Source organism: Stegodyphus dumicola, chromosome 4 (assembly GCF_044657685.1).
Source record: "Stegodyphus dumicola isolate Sdum_Otavi_A_Nest chromosome 4, ASM4465768v1".
NCBI classification, from domain to species: domain Eukaryota; kingdom Metazoa; phylum Arthropoda; class Arachnida; order Araneae; family Eresidae; genus Stegodyphus; species Stegodyphus dumicola.
The window spans coordinates 59690069-59702537 of record NC_140771.1 but is presented as its reverse complement, the minus strand read 5'-3'; the positions used below and the strand labels follow the sequence as shown (position 1 = coordinate 59702537).

General features: G+C 33.1%; 1 protein-coding gene across 5 annotated transcripts in view; it reads right to left on the bottom strand.

Annotated features, from left to right (window-relative positions):
• LOC118198542 (uncharacterized) overlaps nt 1-12469 on the bottom strand; it is a 211667-nt gene that overhangs the window by 168660 nt on the left and 30538 nt on the right. For all 5 annotated transcript variants that reach the window (XR_015040678.1, XM_085814991.1, XM_085814990.1 and 2 more), the window contains one exon: nt 247-295. Coding sequence is in view for 4 of the 5 variants with exons in the window: in XM_085814991.1 (XP_085671117.1) it covers nt 247-295 (49 nt within the window). In the remaining variant the exon portion in view is untranslated. The remainder of the gene's footprint in view (nt 1-246; nt 296-12469) is intronic.

Sequence of the window (12469 nt, the reverse complement as noted above, 5' to 3'; positions counted from 1 at the left end):
ATATTTACATTAGCTTTTTTATTTAGAACATGTAAAAGTTCATGCTTTATTAATGACATTTCTAAATTGCTCTAAATTTTCTAATTACTTTAATTTATCAAAGAAAGTAAATAATCAAAGTTTATGTAATAAAAGGATTTACTTTATATATTCACATATATTTACTCATACATTAACAAATATTAATGACAGTAGCAATAAATAACTTCTCATTTTAAATAAAAAAAACAGAAATTTGAAACTTGCCTCAAATGCACTCAAGTCAGTTTCAGGGAACCCATTTTCTAAAATATTCCTAAACGTGAAACAAAAATAAAAATTTTATAATATGTAATATTTATAAATTATTTACTTATATTTAACACTGATACAATCCCTCTTCCTTCCCCCTCCCCCCAAAAAACATTGTGAAAGAAAACATTCCTACATGCAATAAATTTACAGCAGAAATCATGATCAAAGATCACAGAATCATAAGCAAATCTGTGAGTTGAGGGAACATAACACGTGATGTAAACTAAACCATTTACAGTATCAAAGAAAAAGAAATGAATTTCATTTAATGGCAGCTCGATTAAGTGGTTGCATTAAATGATTAAGTAGTTGCATTGTGAGCCATAGAAATACCAGATGATCCTTAAATCACTCAGCAAATGAGATGAAAATTACCCTCTGTTTGTAAAGGTTATCTTCAAAAGGTGTGGAAGGAAAAAAAGTGGAATCATTTCAGATCTAAAGCAAACAAATGTAGTAATTGGCATTAACAAAGGACAGTTTTAGCCCATATAATGGCCAAGAAAACACATATTTGAGCTGAGTATTACCATGATTTTTTTGCAATTATTGCAGTGCCATCAACATGCTCAGTGGAAGAATAAATGTTGTACTGCAGTGTTCAGTAGCCAAAATTAAGTATACAGTAAAAAAATCCGAGATCCAGACGTTCAATATCCGGAATGATCTAAAATCCGGACCTCAAAGACCAAACTTTTTTTTGTGGGGGGGGGGGGGGAATGCTTTACGCATGCACATTTAATTTTTCCTTCCATAATAAAACATGTGGAGATTTTCATGTAAAAATTCCGATTCTTAATTTCACTTAGACACTAAATAAAATAACTCGTTATGAATAAACAATTATGTAAGCATAAATTTGTGAGATTAATAATTTGGCTCCATAGCTGAGTATCTGCTTGGCACATATACCTCAAACCAAAACATTCATCCACTATTATTTTACATACCTGAAGCCGACCTGGCGAGTCACTATTATATTTTGCTTTTATCACCGCATATTTATCAATACATAACAACTTCAGTAATGACTCATGCAGCAATGTATAAATACTTTTTTTTATATTAGTAATTGAATAAGAAGAGTACGGCAATCTTTTATGCTAATATTATGCTTGGCGATGATTATATTTTCAAATGCTCTAAGAAGTGATGACAAAGAAAAATTTAACAAAACTTTCTTTTCATATGCTAAAAATAGATTTTCTTCATGAAACTCATATGCCAAGAGATTACATTTTGTGCTATTTTAATTAAGAATAACTGGTATGTTATTCATATAAACCCAGAAGGGGTGGCAGAATATGGCCGCACCGTATGGCAGAATTTAAGGAAGACAAAATTTTTTGGATTTGGCGAAGCACCAAGCGGCAAAATTAACGGCTGAGATTTTTTTTTATAATTTAGGGAATGCACTGAGATCTAAAATTTAGGGGTGGCGAAGATTTAGAACTTAGGAAGGCACTTTGCAGCAGAATTTAGGACCAGAGACTGCATCAGGTGTTATCTAGTGCCGGCCATAGATAAAGCCTTAAGTATGTGTGGGAGTTTATTTATTCAGGACTCAGATTAGCTTATGCATGTGCAAGAAATAGACATAGGTATAGTAAATAACTAAACTAATACAATTCAGGCTTAATTCAGTATGCAATAGGAGCAAGACAAAATTTAGTGGAACAACTTGTCTTTCATCGCCAGTCTTATGATACATAGCCAATAATGTTAAGCTAGGCTAAAATTATCTTTACTGATTCTAAGGCATTTTAGTTAATGCAGAAGACTGCACTGCTCCTTAATCTAATTTGATCCAGATAATTATTTTTTGCAGACTGTTATTATTACAGCAATTTTATAAAAATTAAGCTTGAACTTTCGATTATGTCGAAAAGAGTTTCTAATTCTGGAGCTGAGAAAGAATCTACAAAGTGAAAGCATGTTTCAATGTCTATTGAACAAAAAGGGGAATTGCTACAAAAAATGGATAAAGGTCTCTGTTTCAAAATTATGCGAAGAGTATGGCATTGGAAAATCAACTATATATGACATAAGAAAAAGGCACTTTTTCAATTTTTGTGGATCCTGACACCCCACTTGCAATGAATAACAGAAAAATTTTTCGTTATGCTAAAAGCAACGATCATGACAAAGAGATGATTGAATGGGTCAGACAGTGTCGCAGCAAGGGCATGCCATTGATGAGTCCAATGCTAATGGCTCAAGCCAAAATATTTCAAGAAGAAATGAACTTAAAAACTTAGAGCATATATTAGACAGGTTGGTTAACCAAATTTAAAAATCGCCATGGTATAAGGCAGGGTTTCTTAAACTATAGGTTGCCAAAAATTTAGCAGTTTTCATATTTCTTTAACTTACTATAATAGTTTTAGAATTACCAAATATTTTACACAATGTATCTGAAAATAGATAAAGATAAAACAATACAGACAATGAAAAAAATAAAAACGTTTTGATGCATTCTTTTTATAATACAAAAGTTCATTTTCCTTGCTTTGCATATGACATTGTCATTTAATCTATTACTTATTTAAAATTTTCTTGTTCTTCTATGTCTTAAAATTATAAATTAAAGTTAATGACCTAAAACTGAAATAATATATTACAGTACAAGTGAAAAAATTGACAGTTTCACTCATGTGTGTATCGGATTTGCACAATACTTACCGGGGTCCCACAAAATTTTTGTATATATTATGGGGCCCTGGGGTCGCGAAGAAATCTCAGTGATAAAAACGGGTCGCGACTGAAAAAAGTTTAAGAAAGCATGATATAAGGCAATTAAAAATTACAGGTGAAAAAGCTTTAGCTGATACCGAAGCTGCTGAACAATTTGCAGATAAATTCATTAAACTCATTACTAGCGAATAATTATTTCCAGAACAAATTTACAATGCTGATGAAACTGGTCTTTTCTTGTAATATGTACAGCTAAATACCTTGGTAACCTCTACAGAATAGTGTCAAAGATTCCAGAGTGAGACTAACAATTTTAGTGTGCACAAATGCTGTAAGAATGCACAAGAGCAAACTTTTGTAATCGGAAAACATACACGACCATTTAAGGCAGTACAATTTTCCCTGTTATATATCGTGCAAATAAAACAGCATGAACGACACAAGCGTTAATGAACAATTTATTTGTATACCCAAGGCTTGGAAACATTTGAATTCAGTTGGTTTACCTGATGACTCGAAAATAGACAACTGTTGTAGACAACTGTTCGGCTCATACTTCACTTTAAGTTTTAGTGAAAGATAATGTATCCACATTATTCTTCTCTCCAAACTGTACAACCATCATTCAGCCGTATATCGGAATAGTATGCATGCTGAAATGCAAATATAAATAAGCATTTTTAAAATCCATATTAAATTTCTTGAACAATGGCAAGACTATTCAAGAATTTTTGAAATATTTCAGAATAAAATTTGCTGTGTGGAGCATCGCAAGATCGTGGGAGAATGTGTCCCCAGATACGTTAAAAAATGCTTGGCATAATGTATGACCAGCTACCATATTTCATAGTGAGACCCATGAAGATAATGGCTGTAAATTTGATGGTTTTCGGATATTGCAAAACTAAAGGTGAAATTTTCCAGTTAACTGATTTTATAAAGAAATGTAGAGAAGCTGTAATAAATGAAGATGACATAACAATCATCAATCAATTAATGGACAGCCAAATCTGTAGTATGGTTCTAGATCCAGAAAATACTGCTACCCATAGCGAAGAAAGTGACAGAGAGATTATTGAAAATGAAAAAATTTCGATTGACAAGTTAGTTGGTATTCTCGACACAGCAATTAGAGGACTTGAACAGTGGAACTTTGTAACTGAACAAGAAATTATGTCTTTTTGTAGAATTAAAAAGAAAGTGTTAGAACAAAAAACAAATCAACTTACAAAACTTCCATTGAAAGAAATGCTTAATAAAGTAAACAAATATATATATATATATATATATATATATATATTTGTAAATTTTGTTACTCTTTAGACCATAAATGCTCTTTATTTCATAAATTACGATTTCATACTTTAATTATATAATTTTTGCATGCCACCTTGCCAGATTTAAATTGATGATCTAATATCCAGAAAATTTCCAAATCCAGAATTGCCGAAGTCCCAACGAGTCCGGATCTCGGACTTTGTGCTGTATTCTGGCAAATAAAGTATGAATGACAACTTTCACCATAGATATTTGGGCATCAGAATTAAAGATAATGACAGAAATATAATGCAACTGATACTTAACGAAAAATTATTAATAGAAATTTGTACAAAAGCATTAGTTAACATAAATTACAATGTTTGGCAGTTGGTCATTCGCAAAATATTGAAGTAAACACCAAGCAAATCAGCATCTTGATTTCATAGATACAAGTGTTTATCAAGTCTTGTGGAATTGCATGCCCGTCTTGTATAAAACACTTTTCAGCTCATAGAAGGTCTCGGGAGGAATTTAGCATGTTGAAATTTGGTGCCTAAAGTATTCCACACATGTTTAATCTGATTTGAGTAAGGTGGCTAAACCATTGGAATGATATCTGGCGTTTGCCAAGTATTCTGGCATATGCCAAATGAGGCCAAGACTTGTCATCGATTAGCAAAAGCTCTGGGCCAATAACACACCTAAACAGTCTAAATTGGGGTTTCGGTACCTAATCCTTATCTCCAAGTGATGACAGTACTGCCCTGAAAGATATGCAGCTCAGTGTGGCCATTTGTCATGATTCCTCCCCAAAACATCACCTTTCTCGCAGACATAACAAAAGATGATAATTTCTAAAACTATTTTCCGAAGGCACGTGTACTCACACATCTCAGGACAAAGAACATCCAAATAACAGCTTGCTTTGTCCTCATTGGTTAATATATGCCAGATGACACGCAGAGGAGCACGATGCCCATTGAAGAACTGGAGAACGACGTTTCTGGATACGTATATGCTCACACTCACAAAGCAGAAATTATCTAATCCGCAAGGTTTTGTTTTAGATATAATCTAGCGAAAATTCAATTGGTTTCAGACGTCCAAAATCACTTTTTTTTGTTCATATAACAAAGTATTAAGCCATGTTCCATAAAAATCGTGAGAAATTTTAAGAATAAGAAAAAGTCGGGAGAAATATATTGTAAATCGGGATGGCGGGAGAGCGGTCGAAAATCGGGAGAGTTGGCAACTCTGCAGTTGTTGTCCGTGGTTGCCCTTGACCAGGCTGTCTATCAACTGACAAAGTACTTAAAAAGCAGCTCCAAACTCTTGATATGACACTTTGAGGAATATTCAAATCTTGGGCGACCTCCATTTGAGTTTGTCTTCTCTCGATTCCACCATTATTTGACACTTTTGGCCTTCACTTAAATAATGCCTTTGAGTCATAATTACTGAATAACGATCACCCGCAGAAACCACATTCACTTTAAACCAGGATTTTCAGACCAGAATTCTAACATGTGTCCAGCATGCACCACATTAACAATTACCAAATTTTCTCATTTCTGGAGCTAACATATGCACAGAAGTGCAATTTTGTGTTTAACTATATTTAATTATCATACATAATTACAGCATTGGGAATTGGTTGCAATATTAATTTAGTGAGCACGTTGGTTGGTATAAAGTGCGATGAGTTACGAAAGATAATGGCGTTCTGCAAAAGTGTATTCTGAATGAGCGGTAACCTTATTTTCAGACATGAGCAGATCTGGATGATTTGCCCAGCATTTATTCAACTCCATTTTTCCTAATCTTAACAAATCTATTAATTGGGATTGTAGAATTCTAGCCTTTTCGAATGATGATTCTCTGGAAAGTATGTCGTCGACATAGAAGTCAGTAAGAGCGACGGACGATGCTAGAGGTAAGTTTTGGCTTTCATCTATAGCTAACTGTTTAAGAGCTCCAGTTGCTAGATAGGGAGCATTTGATGTCCCATATGTTACTGTGTTAAGCTTATAAATTTGCACTGGTGAATCAACACTGTCCTTCCATAGAATTCTGAGCAAATCTCTTTGTGGAGGATGGACTAGAATCTGTCGATACATTTTTTGTACATCTGCTGTAAAGGCGTAGTGATGTTTTCTAAATCTAACCATTATAGATAATAATTCCTGCTGTGGAATTCTTCCCTTCAACAAAATATTGTTTAATGACAATCACGATGTCGTGGCAGTTGAGGCGTTAAAAACCACTCTTAAATGTGTACTACTTTTGTCTGGTCTGTAAACCCCATGTTGAGGCAGGTAGTATGAATCATTTATGGATTCAGATCCCTCAGCTAGTTCCATATGCTTTAAATCCTTGCATTCTTGCATGAATTCAGAATACAATCGTTGTAAATTCGAGTCCCGACCCAATCTCTGCCAAACTTGATTAAGTCCTTTCTCTGCTAAATATCTAGACTCGGCCAATAATTCAGAGTCCTTCATGGGCATGCATAGGACGTACTGACCTTCCAAGGTTCGGTAATGAGTTTCATTAAAATGTTTTTCGCAATATTTCTCTTCAAGACTAAGTGCTGAATCCGGAAAATTAATATTTTCTACCTCCCAGAATTTTTGCAATATTTCTTCAATTTTTTCATTTTGCATAAGCAGACCACAGTATTGTGATTCAAGTAGTGAATTATGCACAATACCACTAACTACGAATCCAAAAACCATTTCCTGGAACAGTAAGTCTTCTGTCCTGCAGCGAACTTGACCTGATTTTAATAAGTCAAAGAAACATTCTGCACCCAGTAATAAATCAATTTCTTCAGGTGTGTTAAATCTGTAATAAGCTAAGGAAATATCCCTGGTGATGTCAATATTTTCAAAAGGTATGGGGGGTAAGGAAAGTCATTTCTGTAATTTGGGGAACAATAAAAAAATCAAGTTCTCTAGAGAATGTTTTTTCCTTATTGGCAATTGAAGTCCTTAATTTATAATTTAAAGTAATATCAGTTCCATTTAATCCTGAAATCCGAGCGAAAACCTTTGTTTTTTCAATCCCTAATTGTTTTGCAAAATGATCAGACACGCAGTTAATCTGTCAGCAGCTGTCAAGAAGAGCCTTTCTTTGATGAATGTCCCTTTAGAAGATTTCATCATAACAATCGCAGATGGCAAGATAACACTTTTATTCGTAGCTAATAAACAATTTGAAAGACTCATCGCTTTCCCATTAGGCGCCGAAGAAATATCCTCCCCCCCCCAGCTGTCTTCTGCTCTATCGTCTGCGGATGTTTATTTGAAACAGAATCCGAATTCGATGACTCATCCTTATGAAGCAATGTATGATGTTTTGAGTGGCAAATATTGCAAAAATGAATCGATCGGCATTGCGACGCAATGTGCTTTTTTCCCAAACAGTTTAGACACAAGTTATTTCGTTTTACTAGCGTAAATCTTTCACCAAAATTCATATCAAGGAATTTACTACGTTTAAAAAGGGAATGTAGCGAATTACATATAACACAATTTTTTTCCGAATTATTTGAATGAATAAGAAGGGTTTTTGTTTTTATTTCATTCGTTTGTTTTGATTTTATTGTTTTTTTTTTTTAATACTTTCCAAAGTTTTACTTCTTTTTTCTAAGAATGTCATAAAGTTATCGAAATTAGGAACATCTGAAGCGTATACAGATAATTCGAATTGCTTTCGAGTTTCCTTGTCTATTTTGTCTAAAATGACAGTGGTAATTAAAATATCAGAGAATTTGTTTCGTTCAAAACCCAAATTATTTAATTATTATTTAACCACTTGCCTGATTATCCTGAGTTATCTCGGGTTCATATAGATTGCAGTTAATTATTATCCCGAGAAAACTTGGGCGAAGCAGAATCTGTTAGTACGATTTCTTTTATCACGGTTTTACTCGGTCTGGAGGAAATGAAAGGAAATATTCAGCTTTAATTGGCAGTTTGCCAAATTTTGTTGGTTGCGCGGCTCTTTTGGAGGGACTGATCGCGTGTTTCCCTATTGTATAGTATGCGTTGGCTTGTGTATTAGTAATGTATAAAGAAGGATCTATGCGTTGGAAAAAAATAAAATAATGGCGATGATGGAAGATAGTGAAAGCGATGATTTTTCAGATAGAGATTATGAAAAGGTTGGGGAAAAAAATAAAAATCAAATCCTACGAGACAGTGTACTCTGTGCTCCCGTGAAAAAGATTCCAGTAAGAGAGTGGCCAGGTAAGCCAGTAAGAGAAAAGAGACCAGATACCAGTGTAGAACGTCAGGTATCACTCTGTGTTGTCCCTTGTTTCAAAAACTATCATACAAAGATTAATATTTAACGTTTTTTTTGTTTGCCCGAGATAACTCAGGATAGTAAACTAATATTAAAAATAAATGCTTTTACACCTTCAAAAAATTAAAAATTCAATTTAAAACCTACATATTTTGATTTGTTTCATTTTGTTGTATTTAATAATAAAATTAAAAAATGTGATGATTTTTTGCAATTTTTTTCAAATCAATTTGTAAGGGAAATGGTTAAAGCTCTAATGTTTTTGCTCACAGCATCTACTAGACGCCTTAACTCTTTCGATGATTCATGAATAATTTTTTCGAATTCTAAAATAGCTTTAATGTGAATATTAACAAGAATTCTCTTGTTTTCGAAGCGATTTTCTAAAGCCCTAAATAATGATTGAAAAGTATCTTCCTGAGTTTGTAACAATTTTGCTTCTCCCTTGAGAGCGGCATGCAGATAATGTAGCTTTGGTGCATCTGTTAATTGAGTATTCGAGGTAACAATATTATTAAATTCAATTTTAAACATGCTCCATTCTTCATACTTTCCGCTAAATTGCGGAAGTGGAATTTCAGGTAACTTTATTTTACAACTACTCTTTGCGATATCAACTTTATTAATACTAGCAACATTATCAATTAACATTTGATTGAAACTTACCTCTAGATCGTCGATTCTTACTTCTAGATCTAATAATTCCTTTTCTATTTCAGAAGTATCATCCTTTTCAGGCACAGCAATATAATATTCCGATCGAAGTGTATCCAATGCAACAGACATCTTTTCTAAGGCCTTGAGCTTGGCATCTATTTTGATTTTAGTCCATGTGCTGGTATCCGCTATGACAGTCTCTATTCTAGTTAGCTGGGCTTTTAGTGAGCCTTTCTTTCGATTTAAAGCAACTATAGTTGCCATTTTATACTAATACAAACTTAGTTAACAAAAACAAAACAATCTCCGGCTCTACGGACCATAAATTTTGGTTGCTATAAAATGCGATGAGTTACGAGAGATAATGGCGCTGGTTCCAAAATAAAACTAACTAAGTTAGGCCACACAAATATTTAATTGTTTACATAATGTACAAAGTTACAAGTTAAGTGCTCCATTAGCACAGACAAAGTGGAACGAGCGAACGCACCATAGGTCCGCCGCGTACATTCTTCAACAACCAACTAAATTTGGCTCCTTTCACAAGACGGCACTAATCTTAGAGGGCGTTATATTAAACCGAACACGCGTTTTTTCTCATTATCCTTTAATTTTATGACCAGTATAATAAGACCTATTCCAGGATTTTTCTCATACATGATGCCATAAACATCGTTCATAATGAAGTCTGGGAGTCCCAAAGCTTGATGAATACTCTAAAATATGCAAGAACACCATTAACAGACCATTATATTTTCTGCACTCAGTTGAAAATATGTTATTTTAGTAAGATAGTATCTTCCCACATAATGCTCATGCTAAATAAAACGCTATGCAAACAATTTGTCAGTTGCATCTGAATGCTCACTAGACCTAAGACAATATGATTATATGGGCATGTACTGGTAGACATGTTTTCTGGACATTTTTTTTTTTTTTTTCCTGTTAAATTTGTAGTTAAATTCAATCTAGAATTATATGCATTATGGAACAGTATGGAATAACCATACAATATTAAATACCTGCACAAATGCAAGCATGTTACATATTCCAGTACTAGTTAGATAACAACTGCACAAAATTTTTCAATTTAATATATTATACTATACATACTGCTTAAAATCTGCAAATGGAATAACAATTTATGTCAGCAAAATGCTTTTACTGCTCTTCAACACCTCTCTGTTCCACCTCAATAACCCATTTTAGCATATGGAATCCATTATAAAATCTGTTTATTTGTCCCTTCTATAATTTCTGCCAGATATTTTTGAATAACCTCGCATAAAATTACTTGCTTCCACTAATGAAAATTTTAACAGAGACATTATTTAGATTATTTTTCTTATCAAATTATCATATTTTATGCTTATTAATGTTTCTTTAATTTCTTTAAAAGAAAAAAAAAAAAAAAAAAGACTATTCAAACATTTTTTACCTCTAAGTACTTTAATTCTTTCATGAGATTCAGAAATGTCTTCCTTTTGGTGAAAGACAAAAAAGAAAAAAAATCATTTTGAGAATATAAATATTCATTCATCACTGTTTTCAAAAATAAAAGACAGTGATTACCAAAATTAGAGAACTAAAAAAAAATATGCTCATTGATAGTTTTCCATCCACATCCACTTATGTAACCATTTAAGTTAATTATCTGCATTGAACACAAAACTGAACTTCTACATAAAGGTTAGCTCAATGAAATATGCAAATCTGATAACTGACAATGTGTTGTGTAGATACACATTAGAATTTGAGAATGCAGTATTGTTTCGAATTAATGTGATTCCTAAGATTCATACTATTGGGCTGCAGTTCACTTTTCAAAAAAGTGAACCAGCAGGAACAGACTGATACAAAAATCATATATTCATGGGGAACAAACGGTAATAATTATATACGAAAACCATTTTCTATCACTTTCTGCTTAAAAAAACCATGAAACGATTACAATAGAATTATCTTAAGGTCTTCACACTGCCATAAGAACAAAAATCAGCCATTCTACGGCTGCACAGAGGCTTCACCACATAGGAATTTATGCACACACACACATATGCACAAAAAAGAACTGACAAGTATCAGATTACGTCCAAAGGGATGTTTATTTAACATTTTGCGTACCTTTATTTATTAAATATCATGTTCTTGGCACTTAAATAATAAAATTCAGTTCAACAGCAATATTGCAAAATAATTTTAAATTGAGCATATCTTTAGAATTTCCGATACACAGTCTCACGCGCTAGAGATAAAAATGTTTTTCCTGTACAACGTTGCCATTTCTTGCTTTGAAATTCTTATAAAAAATTCATTAAAGTTTTACAAAATATGAAATTGATAATAAAACAAATTCGAAATTTGGGCTCCCAGATGTCCATATTCGCAGTAGGATTATGTCATTCAAAATTTAATGGCTCTAGGTACCGTTGTTTTATCATAATGTGAAAAACATAAATTTATGCAAATTCTTCATTATTTAATTTCTTCAAATATAATACAGGGTGAGAATATTTGGTGGCAACAGTTTGAAAAGCAAAACAGACATTCAGAGTGATTTGATCGCAAAACGGAAACAATAGTCCTTCAGGGACAAAGCCCCTTTGGACTAAAAAATTTGTGTCCCATCCACTTTATCTTCTAAAGAAATCCATTTAAAGTAATGGTGCTACCATGTTCAATGGAGCCCAAGAGGAATGGTGACTGTGTTACCAGATATGGATAAGACCAGATATGGACTTAATTGTGATTCTAGGCGAGTTTTAATCTGGAGGAAGCAAGAAACATGAAAATTAGCCTCCTTTGTTCATCAAAGCTCCTCTTTCTATCGAAGTGGTTTTGTGATTTGGGATAGAATCATCAAAAGAGCAGCATCAAGCTGCATATCATTGATAGAGGTTTTGCAACCAGTCACAGACATGAGTACGAGATCTTGGAACCACATAAGCTTATTTAGATTGCTGGCCTAGATGTTTTGCTAATGGATGACAGTGCTTGTCAGCATTGAGCATTTCTAGTATCAAAATACTTACAAAAAATATCACTTGAAGAGCTTAGCTAATTTTTTTGCCAGATTTGAACCTAATTAAACATGTGTGGAATGCTTTACAATTAAGAAGTATAAATTTCCATACAATTATTCATACAACATACCACATCACTGTTAACTTGCACTGCTGAAGAATAAAAAATGCATTATACTTTTACTAGGATTATACTTAAAGCATTATACTTTTACATTATACTGAAGAAGCTG